Source organism: Rhipicephalus microplus, chromosome 6 (assembly GCF_043290135.1).
Source record: "Rhipicephalus microplus isolate Deutch F79 chromosome 6, USDA_Rmic, whole genome shotgun sequence".
Classification (NCBI taxonomy): domain Eukaryota; kingdom Metazoa; phylum Arthropoda; class Arachnida; order Ixodida; family Ixodidae; genus Rhipicephalus; species Rhipicephalus microplus.
Window position 1 is genome coordinate 95,928,812 of NC_134705.1, and position 14,352 is coordinate 95,943,163.

At 47.1% G+C, this 14,352-nt stretch overlaps 1 protein-coding gene across 2 annotated transcripts in view; it reads left to right on the forward strand.

The window, feature by feature from the left end:
* LOC119167465 (galectin-4) overlaps positions 1-14,085 on the forward strand; it is an 82,499-nt gene extending 68,414 nt beyond the window's left edge. For both annotated transcript variants that reach the window (XM_037418943.2, XM_075866223.1), the window contains 6 exons: positions 1,227-1,548; positions 3,403-3,480; positions 9,921-9,992; positions 11,906-11,994; positions 12,542-12,728; positions 13,407-14,085. In XM_037418943.2, coding sequence (XP_037274840.2) covers positions 1,227-1,548; positions 3,403-3,480; positions 9,921-9,992; positions 11,906-11,994; positions 12,542-12,728; positions 13,407-13,547 — 889 coding nt within the window. In that variant the 3' untranslated portion in view covers positions 13,548-14,085. The remainder of the gene's footprint in view (positions 1-1,226; positions 1,549-3,402; positions 3,481-9,920; positions 9,993-11,905; positions 11,995-12,541; positions 12,729-13,406) is intronic.
* Positions 14,086-14,352: the final 267 nt, after the last annotated feature.

The window sequence follows — 14,352 nt, forward strand, 5'->3', positions numbered from 1 at the left end:
CAACCATGTGTTTTGTTCTACGTGCGCCCGTACAAGCTACGTAATTATAAATAGCATGATGTGATTGTTCAGCCTGCTTGACAACCTTATACTGCGTCTATACACAACATCGATTTTGTGTTGTCTTCACTTCTCTGTCGGTGATTGCATGCCTACCGTATTTGTTAGGCAACACGCTTGGTGACTTGGCAAGCATAACGTTCCGCAACTTGTACATGCGGTGTGTATTGCCATAGGGGACTCTCTCGGACTGAAGGCTGGTCTACACCAGCAACTGGCTAATTGCGCGACAACTTTGTCGCAAATGTACTGGTCGCAGAAGGTCTCAAATGGCAGCTTTGTTCGCAAAGCCGCTGCTTTGGATCAGTGGATTGTTGCTCGATTGTGAAGTCGCACTACTGCAGTCCCAAACCTCTAAACTGATCAGATATTTTGTTTAGATGTTTGCGGACAACACCACAGCTTTAGTTACGGGAGATAATAAACATGCAAGGAGACAAAAACTCCGTGGGCGACTCTAGCTCGCAGGTATGAACACCGCGGTCGCGTCGAGTCGCTTCTTGGTCGCCCATCGCAAATGGCCACGCGAGCGGTTCTTGTCGCAGCTGTAAATGAGCGCTAAGGTCGGCGAACTCACTGATGAATTGGCTCATTTGGACGCACTTGCATCGAGTCATGAGTCCGAGTCTGAGTGAGTCCAGGTTAGTAATAGTTTGGCTAGTTTCAGTCCGAGTGAGTCCAGTTGAAGAAACTCTTCGTGAGTGTGAGTTCAAGCGACTCCGGCTCCAGAAAATTTTTGCGAGCATGAGTTGGAGTGGGTTCAAAGCGCGAAAAGTATTTCTTGAGTGAGTCTGAGTGAGTTCCACTTTTTCGCTTGACTTAGGCTTAAGACTGATTATAGAGTTTCTCGGTGGTCTAGTGGCTAAGGTACTCGGCTGCTGACCCGCAGGCCGCGGGATCGATTCCCGGCTGCAGCGGCTGCCTTTTTGATGGAGGCGGAAATGTTGTAGGCCCGTGTGCTCAGATTTGGGTGCACGTTAAAGAACCCCAAGTGGTCAAAATTTTCGGAGCCCTCCACTATACGGTGTCTCTCATAATCATATGGTGGTTTTGGGACGTTAAACCCCACAAATCAATCATCAATTATAGAGTTTCTAAAGGTGGTGGTTTCTGAGAGTGAAAACAAAAACAAAAACAAAAAACGTACATTTTTCTTCCCCGGTCAGATTTGTTCTGAACCTGGCCACGGGCCTGGGCACGGAGGACGACCTGGCGCTGCACCTGAACCCGCGCTTCGGCGAGGGCGCCCTGATACGCAACTGCCGTCGCGGAGGCAAGTGGGGTGACGAGGAGCGAGAGGGCGACTTCCCGCTGGCGCCGGGACGCGCCTTCGAGCTGCGCGTGGACGCCCTCGAAGACGCGTTTCGCGTCACCGTGGACGGCAACACGCTGTGCGACTTCGGACACCGCATGCCGCTCAAGAAGGTCAAGTACCTGGTCGCCGAGGGAGACCTGGTCGTCGACGACGTGCGCGTAGAGTCGGATGATGTAAGTGCGAGGTATATCGCCTCGAGGCGTATGTATACTATATGCTGTAAAGGGATTTGGATATTTACCTTGAAAGTAGACAGGGAAATGTTTTGCGTTTGCCTGTGCCTGACTGCTGGTCAGTGTTCTTTCCTCAGAGAAGTTGAATGCTGTGCTTCCAATGGTACCTAGTTTAACAATTGAATATTAATGTTGAAGTTATTTCCCTAGAGTTATTGAAAGGTGTAACGAATTACCCGATAGCATTCGTCAATTCTCGTTGTTGGATTTTGTAGACGCACTGTTATAGATAATCATTGTTTCTTTTTTCTTTGCTACGATCACTCAATTTTGTAGTCAGTGTACTTAAGGTATGTAAATGCACCCCACTCCTTCAATAACTCTGTATAGTGATGCAGTATTTGAAAATAAATAAATAAAAAATAAACGTATACATAAAACATCCCACGTATTGTGGGAACCAGTATAATGCGGAGCAGTCAGCGAGTGGCACTCTATGCGTCCTTTTTCGCTTTAAGAAAAGCGTTACGAGCTGCTCACCGCGATGGAGCAATGGTTAAGGTGCTCGGCTGCAGACCCGATTTTCGCTGGTTCGATCCCCGCTGCGGCGGTCGCATTTTGATGGAGCCGAAATGGTGGAGGCCCGTGCACACTGTGCGATGTTTAAAGAACACCAGGTGGTCCAATTTTCAGGAGCCCTCTACTGTGGCGTCTCTCATAATCATATCGTGGTATTGCATCGTAAAACCTCATTTATTATTATTATTATTATTATTATTATTATTATTATTATTATTATTATTATTATTATTATTATTATTATTATTATTATTATTGATCGTTATGAGCTGCATCGACGTATTTGTGTAAATCGAACAGTTGCGTGCATATAGCGTGCTCACCAGGTGCACCAAGTACGCTGGCGTGTAAAGCGTATATATAGCTCATAATCAGACGCAGCGCCGGCCCTCTGGTCAGAGCATAGATGCCACTTTCACGCCAGGAAGTGCACGATATGGTGCGATAATGTGCGCATCCTAAGTAGCTGCGGCGCCTCGTCGGCCTATATTCTGCAGTTAGGCACTGTGTATATTTCTTAGCGAACTAAACTATCGTGTTTTCTCGCGTAGTGTCAGCTGTGATGAACGCCGGCATTACTAATAGTGGCTGGTTGGGCTTGGGTAAGGATGACTATTCAATTTTATTACAGCAGCTTCGTCTTTCAACTATAAGTCCACTGATTGAGTTACTTAGCCAATGTTTTTCTCAACACGATATCAGAAAAAAATACTAAATCAATGTTAAGTTTTCCTCGGAGAGTACAAAAGTAATAATATCTGAGGTTTTACGTGCCAAAACAATATTGTGATAACCAGGCGGGCCGTAGCAGAGGGCTCCGAATATTTAGACCACCTGGAGTTATTTAACGTGCGCTGTTATCGCACTGTATACTCGCCTCCATCTTGAATTTCGCCTCCATCCAAATGTGAGTGTTGCGGCCGAGATGGAAACCGCAACTTTTGAGTCAGAAGCCGAGAACCATAGCTGTTGTTCTTCCGAGAAGAAATTAGCCGGCGTAATTCGGTTTAACATCTCAAACACCATAACTTATCTTCAAATCAGCTCTGTGGTTTTCCCGAGGGAAAAATAAGTCTCTCATAGTCGGTAAATGGGAGTGTGTCCTACGTCACTAAGAGCTTTCGCGGCTTTTAAACATGCGCTGGTCAACCAATTCCTTTACCACAAACAATTGTAGTCTTTGTCAATTCTGACAACTGCATACACGAAAGCAACGAAATATATGTAGTGCCGACTACGCTAACTCACCTGCATGCTGCGCGCGCAACAACTCAGGTGGAGAAACTGCGAGAACTGGCGGACAACTGGTCGTTGTACATGCCCCCGGAGCCACCCCAGCAAGTCCTGCAAGTGGTGAGTGACTCAAATCAATCTCAGAGCAGTTCAGCACAGCCTACGTTATATGAATGCCCGACACAATGGAATATCCATGAAGTTTACTGGGGCAGTTCAACTCACCCACCTCGAAGACTGTAATTTTGTTAGCGTATAGGTGTATATGTATACGAGCACGCATATATATATATATATATATATATATATATATATATATATATATATATATATATATATATATATATATATATATATATATATATATATATATATATATATATATATATATATATATATATATATATATATATATATATATATATATATATATTTATATATTGAATGAACTTGCAGATAGCACATTTGAAAAGGAAATCATATTTACTAACGTTTCGGCCGTGCCACGGCCTTCGTATATATATATATATATATATATTGTGAGCGCTGGTTGTGTTGCTCATCATTTTCACTTTCACCTGCGCATACAAAGCACCGTGATCATCATCATCGGAGCGGCTCGCTGCTTGTTCGGTTGCTGGCTCGCGCGTCTGGGTTGACAATAAAACGGTCGCTCCTTCGTACCTGACGTCGTCTCACAAGTGGTGGAGCGTGCTGTGATTCCCAAGTCCTCGTGCACTACCGGTCACCCCTGGAGCTCCGATCAGGTCGACGGCTGTGCTTGCCAACAGTGATGGCGCAAAACGACCCACCCCCTACCGCCTTCTTCGCACCACCCGCTCAGCCTGCTGGGCCTCACCACACCGTGAGTACCTCGCAACGAGACCCTCCAGTGTTTTCTGGCCTTCGCGGTGAGGACGTAGAAGAATGGCTGGACAGTTACGACCGTACCAGTGCTTGCAATTACTGGGATGAGGCACATAAGCTGCGCTATGTACCCTTTTATCTGAAGGAGGTTGCTAAGACGTGGTATCATAACCACGAACGCGACTTTCCTGATTGGTCAGCATTCACGGTGCAGCTGCGTCAAATATTCGGCACTTCTACAGGACGCTCTGAGGTAGCTAAACAGAAGCTCGCTACCCGCATCCAGGGGCCTGACGAATCGTACACATCGTACATTGAAGACGTTCTGGCCCTCTGCCGCCGCGCCCAAAAGGACATGCCGGAGGCCGATCGTATTCGGCAAGTAATGAAAGGCATCAACTCCGTCGCCTTTAATGCTCTTGTCATGCAGAGCCCGACAACAGTTCAGGACATTATTACCACCTGCCAGCGCCTGGACGCACTTTACTCAATGCGCCTTCCACACGCCTCCTATGACACTCGTCTTACTGGCGAGCATGAGCTGCGAGCTCTAATTCGCACCATAGTGAGAGAGGAACTTCACAGCCTTGTTCCTGCCAGCGCACCGACTTCACCTGCCCGCTCACCCCCTCCTAACCTGCGGGAAATTATAAAGGACGAATTGGCGTCGATGACGAGCGTCGCACGTGCCCCGCCTCCTGTGCCCTTACATGTGCCTACGTATGCCGAAGTCGTGTCACGGCCTCCTCCACCTACTCCACCTGTAACTACGGACGTCGTATACGACCATTTGGCTGCGATGGCAGCCAAGGCACCACCACAACCACACTTCCCTGCCTGGCGCCCTACGCGCCCCGTCTGTTACTACTGTGGCATAAGAGGACATATCTCCCGCTTTTGCCGTCGGCGCCAGCAAGATGAACGACGAGGTTATTCTTCGTACGAGAGTGACCGGGCTGCGAGGTCTGACCCCTACGTTCCAGGAACCTACATTCCCTCGTCACGACGTTCGCCTTCGCCTCCTTTGTCCCACGGTGAACCTCGTTCTTCCCGCTCACCCCGCCGTCGTTCACCATCGCCCTTCCGCCGTACTACTTCGCCTTTACGTTCTGCCCTGATGCCCCTCGACAGCCACTCGGAAAACTAGCAGCTGCAGTTTTTGGAGGAGAAACTGCCTGTCGTCGAATTGTCCCAATTCCTCCTGCGCGCCCTGCAAATTTACTAACTGTTTGTGTAGAAGGCATTTCGGTTGACGCACTCGTGGACACTGGAGCAGCCATTTCGGTCATTGATCGCGAACTATGTCATCGTCTACGAAAAGTGCAAACTCCATATGTTGGTCCGGTGTTATGTGGTGCTAATGAAAATAGAATTTACCCTATTGGACAATGCACTGTTCGTGTTCTGATCGACGGAATTCGTCACCATATACAATTGGCTGTGCTTTCTTCATGTGCTCATCCGATTATATTGGGCTGGGACTTCCTGTCAGCCGCTTCCGCTGTCATTTCGTGTGGTCCGCCCGTTATTCGCATTACGGACACTGAAAATTCTAGTGCTTACGATTTTTCGTCGCCTCACCTTGTTGCAGCTGCAGACTTTGTACTGCCCCCGGCCCAAGAACGTATCCTCACCATTAGATCCAGCGATACCATTGACGGTGACGCAGTGGTTGTCCCCGATCAGCGCTGCATTTTCAGAGGAATCGCCATCGCATGTTGTCTAGTGCGGTTTTCGCGTGGTCATGCCAGTCTCACCGCCTACAACACGACAACAGAGCCACAACTACTGCCAGAGGGGTCCACTGTTGCCAGCCTTATCGACATAGCACCGGTATGTGTCGTCACTGTATCGTCTCCGCCGTCAGTCGCTAAGTGTACGCCACCAGGAGGCTCATCTAATGCGCTTAAAGCCACTTTGAGTCCATATCTCACTCCAACGCAAACTAATGACTTAATGGCCCTTTTAACAAAACACAAGACTTGTTTTGACGTTTGTTCGGATGGCTTAGGTCAAACTACGGTGACCTCTCATCACATCGCCACAGACGGTTCTCGTATTATCCGCCGTCGCCCTTACCGCGTGTCGTCTTCAGAACGCAAGGTCATCGAGGAACAAGTCAATGACATGCTCGCACGCAACGTTATCAGACCTTCCACAAGCCCTTGGTCTTCTCCTGTTGTCCTAGTTAAGAAAAGGGACGGATCAGTGCGATTTTGCGTTGATTACAGGGCACTAAACAAAATTACGCGCAAGGATGTATATCCTATGCCTCGAATTGACGATGCACTTGACACCTTACAGGGTGCAGAATATTTCTCAAGTCTCGACCTACGATCTGGGTATTGGCAGATCCCGATGCATGAGTCTGATAAAGAGAAGACAGCGTTTGCTACTCCTGATGGTCTCTTCGAATTCAATGTGATGCCTTTTGGGCTCTGCAATGCCCCAGCCACATTTGAGCGGATGATCGATACGGTGCTGCGTGGCCTAAAATGGAAGACCTGTCTTTGTTACCTGGATGACATCGTCATCTTTTCATCCAGCTTCTCGCAACACCTAGAACGTCTAGACGAGGTGCTCACATGTCTAGCCAAAGCCGGTCTCCAGCTAAATACCAAGAAGTGTCGGTTTGCGAGCCGCAGCATCAAAGTGTTAGGCCACGTTGTCAGCAAGCTTGGCATCGAACCTGATCCCGACAAAGTGGCCGCTGTGCTGCACTTTCCTAAGCCCACCACGCTCAAAGACCTTCGCAGCTTCCTCGGCTTAGCCTCTTACTTCCGCCGTTTTGTCCGTGATTTTGCCACTATCGCGGCTCCTCTTCACAAACTCCTGACCACAAGTGCATCATTTCTTTGGACAGATGACTGTGAAGCTGCTTTCCAGACCCTGAAGCGATGCCTCACGTCAGGGCCAGTTCTTCGCCATTTTGATCCCACAGCCCCTACTATATTACACACTGACGCAAGTGGGCACGGAATCGGCGCTGTTCTGCTGCAGCGTGACCAGGCTTCACAAGAGCAAGTCGTGGCTTACGCGAGCCGTACTCTCTCCCCAGCGGAACGCAATTACAGCATCACTGAACAGGAATGTCTCGCTATCGTATGGTCCGTGCAAAAATTTCGCCCCTATTTGTATGGCCGCCGCTTCACGATCGTCACGGATCATCATGCGCTCTGTTGGTTGTCATCATTAAAAAACTTGTCAGGACGCCTCGGTCGTTGGGTGCTCCGACTGCAGGAGTATGACTACAGTGTCACATACCGGTCGGGCCGCAAACACCAAGATGCCGACGCTTTGTCACGCTGTCCGCTGTTGCAAAATCATGACGCATCTACCTGCTGCGCAGCACCTCCCAGCCAAGAGACCACGCAGATGACCAGTCTTAGTCCCATCGAGCCCACTGCACCGGATGACTTCCTTCAATCCGCAGACCTCACCTCGCTCCAACGTGCAGACACATACTGCCGTACAATCATCGATCGGCTCACCGGCTCATCTCGTGCTCCCAACAGCCGCTTGCGACGACAACTCACGCGTTTCAAACTTCATGACGGAACGCTACTTCGACAAACTTACCATCCTCTCGGTAGCCGATGGGTCCCGGTCATACCTCGCTCACTTCGACTCCAAGTCTTAGAAGCCTTTCATGACGACCCGACGGCTGGCCACTTGGGTTTTCATAAAACCTACGATCGCATTAAGACTCGCTGCTTCTGGCCTGGCCTCTCCACTAGTGTTTCCAGGTACGTCACTTCCTGTTCATCATGTCAGCACCGAAAACGTTCGACATCTCTTCCCGCCGGCCCTCTACAGCCTCTCCCGTGCCCATCCGCTCCCTTCGAGTTCGTCGGCATAGACTTATACGGACCCCTTCCGCTTACCGCCGCCGGTCACCGCTGGATTGTTACTGCCGTAGACCATCTTACTCGCTACGCTGAGACGGCAGCTCTTCCTACTGGAGCTGCCAGCGAAGTAGCCGACTTTGTTCTGCGTGCCATTATCCTGCGCCACGGCGCCCCTCGTGTTCTCCTGAGTGACCGTGGCAAGACATTTCTTTCTCGTGTGCTCGCTGAAGTTTTACAGGCCTCTGACACAATCCATAAGACCACCTCGGCATATCATCCGCAAACCAATGGTCTTACTGAGCGTTTTCATAGAACTTTGTCAGACATGATCTCTATGTATGTCCAACCCGATCACAAGAACTGGGACACAATACTACCTTTCGTCACGTTTGCCTATAACACTGCCATACAACGCACTACAAGTTACAGCCCGTTTTTTCTTGTGTATGGCCGTGCACCATCTTTTGTTCTAGACACCAGCTTTTTGTCCACGCCTTCTGTCCCATCTGCGTCCCTTCCGGAAGAATTCGCTGCCCGTGTCAACCACTGCCGCACAATCGCCCGCGCCAACACCTCTACCATTCAGGCCCAGCGAAAAGTTCGTTGTGATGCGACACGTCGAGTTGTGTCATTCTACCCAGGCGACGAAGTGCTCCTCTGGACACCTGTTCGCACACCCGGCCTCTGTGAAAAATTCATTCACAGATACCTGGGTCCTTACACCGTGCTTGAACGAACATCGGCCGTAAATTATCGCGTCGCGCCGGTTACTTCGGCTTCTGATCGCCGTCGTCGCGGGACCGAGATCGTCCATGTGTCTCGCCTGAAACCTTATATCCAGCGCTCATACACTTACTAAATGAACGTCTTGCAGACCGCTTTCGTGTAGGGGGGAAATAGTGTGAGCGCTGATTGTGTTGCTCATCATTTTCACTTTCACCTGCGCATACAAAGCACCGTGATCATCATCATCGGAGCGGCTCGCTGCTTGTTCGGTTGCTGGCTCGCGCGTCTGGGTTGACAATAAAACGGTCGCTCCTTCGTACCTGACGTCGTCTCACAAGATATATATATATATATATATATATATATATATATATATATATATATATATATATATATATATATATATATATATATATATATATATATATATACGAAGGCCGTGGCACGGCCGAAACGTTAGTAAATATGATTTCCTTTTCAAATGTGCTATCTGCAAGTTCATTCAATATATATATATATATATATATATATATATATATATATATATATATATATATATATATATATATATATATATATATATATATATATATATATATCTTTGTGCGTTGATGTGGATGCAGGGGTTCAATCAATTTTTGTGAATGTGTTCGTACTTTTTATGTTCTTTATGCTTGCATATATACACATATGAATTTAAAAAAATGGGAAATTTAGGTGGCGAGGGACGGGTTAAAACATGGCTGTCTACGCCAGTGGTCTGAACTGAACGGGTGGACTGGACAGATTCGGACAACTCGGAAAGAACAAATTTAGGTGTTGTTCTTTCCGCAGAAGCGCGGCTGTTGAATATCTTAAACCAGAACGCCTTTCGTTGCTCTTAAAAAGTAACGGAAATGTGTCCATCATCAAGAAACTATTGACGACGTATGTTGAGGTTGGATGACGGCGGGGTTGACTTATCATTCAATAGAAACCCGCATGATTCAGATTTTAATTTCGTACGATTACGCTGTTCGTAGCAACTCAGGTGAACCAAGCAGTCATAGAAGCTATTTATATATTCGTGCATCGACCACTTTCAATGAATAATGAATAAGCAATGAATGTTTATTGCAGGGTGACGTGGTGCCAGAGCTGATGTCAGAGGCCATGACTTACTACGAGCCAAAACTGCAACTGGACTCACCGGTACGTTAACTGCAACAGACGGCGTAAATATAAGTTATGGCTCTTTTCTTTTACGATGGCCACCTGAACAATCGATTGACTAAAACGTTCCCTTCGTTGACAACTTCCAACCTTAAAACGTAATCACGCCAATAAATCTTACCGTTTCTGAATACACAATTCTTCTCGTGATCTGCTGAATACTAAGATGGACTTACAGCGGGCAATTGTTGAAATCTTGATTGATATGTGGGGTTTAACGTCCCAAAACCACTATGTGATTATGAGAGACGCCGTAGTGGAGGGCTCCGGAAATTTCGACCACCTGGGGTTCTTTAACGTGCACCCAAATCTGAGCACACGGGCCTACAACATTTCCGCCTCCATCGGAAATGCAGCCGCCGCAGCCGGGATTTGAACCCGCGCCCTGCGGGTCAGCAGCCGAGTGCCTTAGCCACTAGACCACCGCGGCGGGGCAATTGTTGAAATCTAGCGACATTGTAGAACAGTGTTTATTTTACTTCTTCAAAAGTTCAAAACAGTGAAAAAAATTAATTTAATATGTAATGAAAAAGTAGTGGGCTATGCAAAGCACGGCAAACACATCGTCAGTGCTAAGCACGAGATGCTCGGCCCGGACGTTGTTGCTGCTTTCGCTGGCTAGGCCTACGCTCCTACCTGGTCTCAAATAACAGTTCTGGCTGTCTCAGTTTTTTATTATATTTGGTTAAGGTGCTGTAGCAACAACGTCTGGGCCAAGCGTCTCGTGCTTAGCACTGACGATGTGTTTGGCGAGCTTTGTATGACCCACTACTTCTTCATTACACATTGTACATGTCAAGTTCCGGATCCCGCTCATTTGGTTGTCTTCTTTCTTTTGTATAAATAAATGCATTCAGGCTAGATGGGTGTCCACGTGCAGCGCCAGCTACTCCTCTTACGTGATACCTGATGTCAAAAAGTTGACAACAGTCTGTCGCGGTGGTCTAGTGGCTAAGGTAATCGGCTGCTGACCCGCAGGTCGCGGGATCGAATCTAGGTTGCGGCGGCTGCATTTACGATGGAGGCGGAAATGCTGTAGGCCTGTGTGCTCAGATTTGGGTGCACGTTAAAGAACCACAGGTGGTCGAAATATCCGGAACCCTGCACTACGGTGTCTCTCATAATCACAGGGTGGTTTTGGGACGTTAAACCCCACATATCAATCAATCAGAAAGTTGACAACAATCAAATAAATTATAGAAGTGCGAATTCGAACGCGCACATCACATTTTCGTTCTCTCTAATAAAACGCAAATGTTCGCGAAACGCGTGAGTTCACGCAATATAAATGCTAACAGAAACGAACCGTTCATGGAACAAATACAAGGCACTTTAAGACCACGGTATTTCTTGATCGCAGTGCTCTAAATACGACAGTCGAACACGACTCTTGCACAAGTGCTACCTTTAAGCACGAAAACGCAAACACTGCAGCCCGTAGCAGGGCATACCTGCTATTTCAGAGGTAATATTTCTTCGAGGTCCGAACTAAGTCTATATGAAGCAGTTTTAGTGGCATGGCGAAACTGGTGGCAGGCCAAGCGCCTGAATTCGGCTGATTGTGGCTGACTACATGTGTCTATTTGTTTCTGTCATATTTAGAAAAAAAATTCGATTCCGCTCTATTGAGAGCATGCATGGGTGTCTTAGTTGAGCAATGAACTTCCTAAGTGTGATTTAATTATAATCTACGCTTAGCGATTAACGTTGTGTTGTAGTACGCAGGCTATCTTCTTTATAGATTCGTTTTTTTTTACTCAGGCATTTCCAGATGTAGATCTACGTAAGCTAGGTGTTACCGAATGCCGTTGGATCAGTTTGTATGGTGCTTTAACCTGCTGCCGAAAATGTTTATCAGCTGATCGTGAAAATATTTACTACCATGTTCACAGGCGAAGCCGCTGTGTCAACGGCTGCCCGAGGTGATGGCTCCGGGTCGCGTGGTCATCGTCTCCGGCGTGGTGGAACCAAAACCTTACAGGTATGCTAAAGCTTTTGTTCTTGGCGGTAACTTATTAAACCTCTGTCTCTTTTTTTTCCTTTGAACAAAAAAACTTCCATTTTTAGAATACTTTTTCTGAATATTCGAAAAACCACAAGTAAGTAATTGATCGGAAGTGCTTGAGAGAGAAGTAAGAATATCCCTAATGTTGCTTGAGCCACCCCTTTAAAAAAAAAAGTACTGCCACCGATGTTGAAGAGCCAAATTATTCATGTAATTGAAAAGAAAAGCAACGTAAAAGATATACATGGAATGATTTACGTTTTCTGTCCCATTTCACCAGTACGCTGTAGACCATTTAATAAATGAAACTTTGTATAAAAGTTCTCTCCCACTCTTCCATTCCTAACATGCGGCATATACACAAGACAAAGGCCCAACTTGTTACGTGTTCGTGAGAACAAGAGGCGCATACGGATCTTTGAATTTCGTAAAACTATTTTTGAATTCCCACTGTGACGGGCGTCTTTGTTTTCCCGTCGTGAAGAAGCCATTGAAGTCACGGCGAAACTGAAAACCGTCGCAGGTTCCACGTGAACCTGCAGACCGATGTGGGTGACACGGCGGACATGGGACTGCACCTGAACCCGCGTTTCGACACCAAGCCGCGAGGAGTGGTGCTCAACTCCCGGGACCGGGACCAGTGGCAGCAGGAGGTGCAAGTTCCCGGTAACAAGTTCCCCTTCACCGAAGGGTCCCCGTTCGAGATTCAGGTACGTTTTTTTCTCGCTATAGCACTTGTATGAATAGCAGAGGCGAATTTTCGCCGTCGCCGTCACCGTTGCCGTCACGTTCCATGTAAAGTACAGACAGATAACGTTGCCCTGTGCTATGTGTACAATGTTGTGATGTTCTGCGCGCGAGCTAAAGCTTGCGAAGTTTGCTGATGAACACTGCTCACGCCGGGATTAATCGTACTGGTCGCTATTGTCTGACGAAGAAGTAAAATGCTATGGGTCCATGTGCTGCTATTTAGGCCCACGTTAAAAAAATTCCGAGTAAATGAAATTTCTGGAGCTCTGCACCAAGGCATTTCTCATAATTATATTATATAATTGGGACGCAAAGCCATGGTTTTGTAGGCAGAGATTTTATTGATTCTTAGGTCGTAACCCGCTATAGAGTTATCTGTGGTAGACTAAAGGACATTTATACTTCATTTTTATTGCCGCCAAAGTGAGAACGTGATGAAAAAAAGGCAAACTTCGAAGCACTAACCCAACGCGATTTTCCAGCTTCATTGCACCACTCGTCTCGTTTACAAGCTTGGTTTTGGGACGTTAAACCCCACATATCAATAAATCAATCATCAATTGTTTACAGGCTACAACTTTATGTCGCAAGGTCTTTGAGAGGCTAATACACATCAGTTGCACTTCACCTATTCGCAGATTCACTGCCAAGAGGACAAGTTCCGGGTGCTGGTCAACGGCACCTTCCTTGCCGACTTTCCGCATCGCATCGACTGTTCGCGCATCGACTATGTCTGCGTCGACGGCTCGGTCATCCTCGACCGCATTGTCTTTGCCTGAGCACAACAATTGCGCGTATACGCAAAACGCCACTTTAAACAATTCATGTTAAGACAACTTAGGGTTAGATAAACGCCTTTGAGGACTTGACGTATAGCGTAGCGTTATTTAGAAGCGTGACACTTTGAGCTAGCTGGTATGACATGAATATTTTCGTAGCGCGAGCTTGGAACGACGACAAAGGGACAAAAAGGAGACGATAACTCGTCTTCTTTTTGTCTCTTTGTCGTCGTTCCGAGCTAGCGCTATAAAAATCGTAGCGTTACGCTACGACGTGAAGACCTATCAGACCTAAACGAATGAACAGCCTGGTTTCGGTAAATGGCTCTATATACTGGCCTTCGTCAAAAGTATGCGGCCTACTTTACTTGAGAATACCAGTCTTACTGCGTGACTCTTAAGAAAAGTTCTTGCTTGAAGTGCGGCATTCGCTGCTGCGTTAAGCAGAATTAAAAGAACTCTAGTTCGGCCCACAGATCTTTGAATTGTCTTGAATGCAAAATACCTACCCCCCCCCCCCCCCCCACCGCTTACAAAAGTGACTAAGACGCGGAATGTCCTGCATATTATTGAGGAAGACTGCAGAATGTGTCTTTTCATGGCACGAACAAGCGTTATGTTTTACTAGAGATCAACAGCTTTTGCGAAATGCTGAGCATAAAGCCACCGGTTTTAAAATACAACGCACTTCGGTGCTTGCGACAAGACGGGTGCTAAGTGACCTCATAATAAAGTTCGTCGAGCAGGCCTGGTTTTCTCTTGATGTAGAAGGGTTAGGCTGAGCACTATACAGTTTTCAACGCTC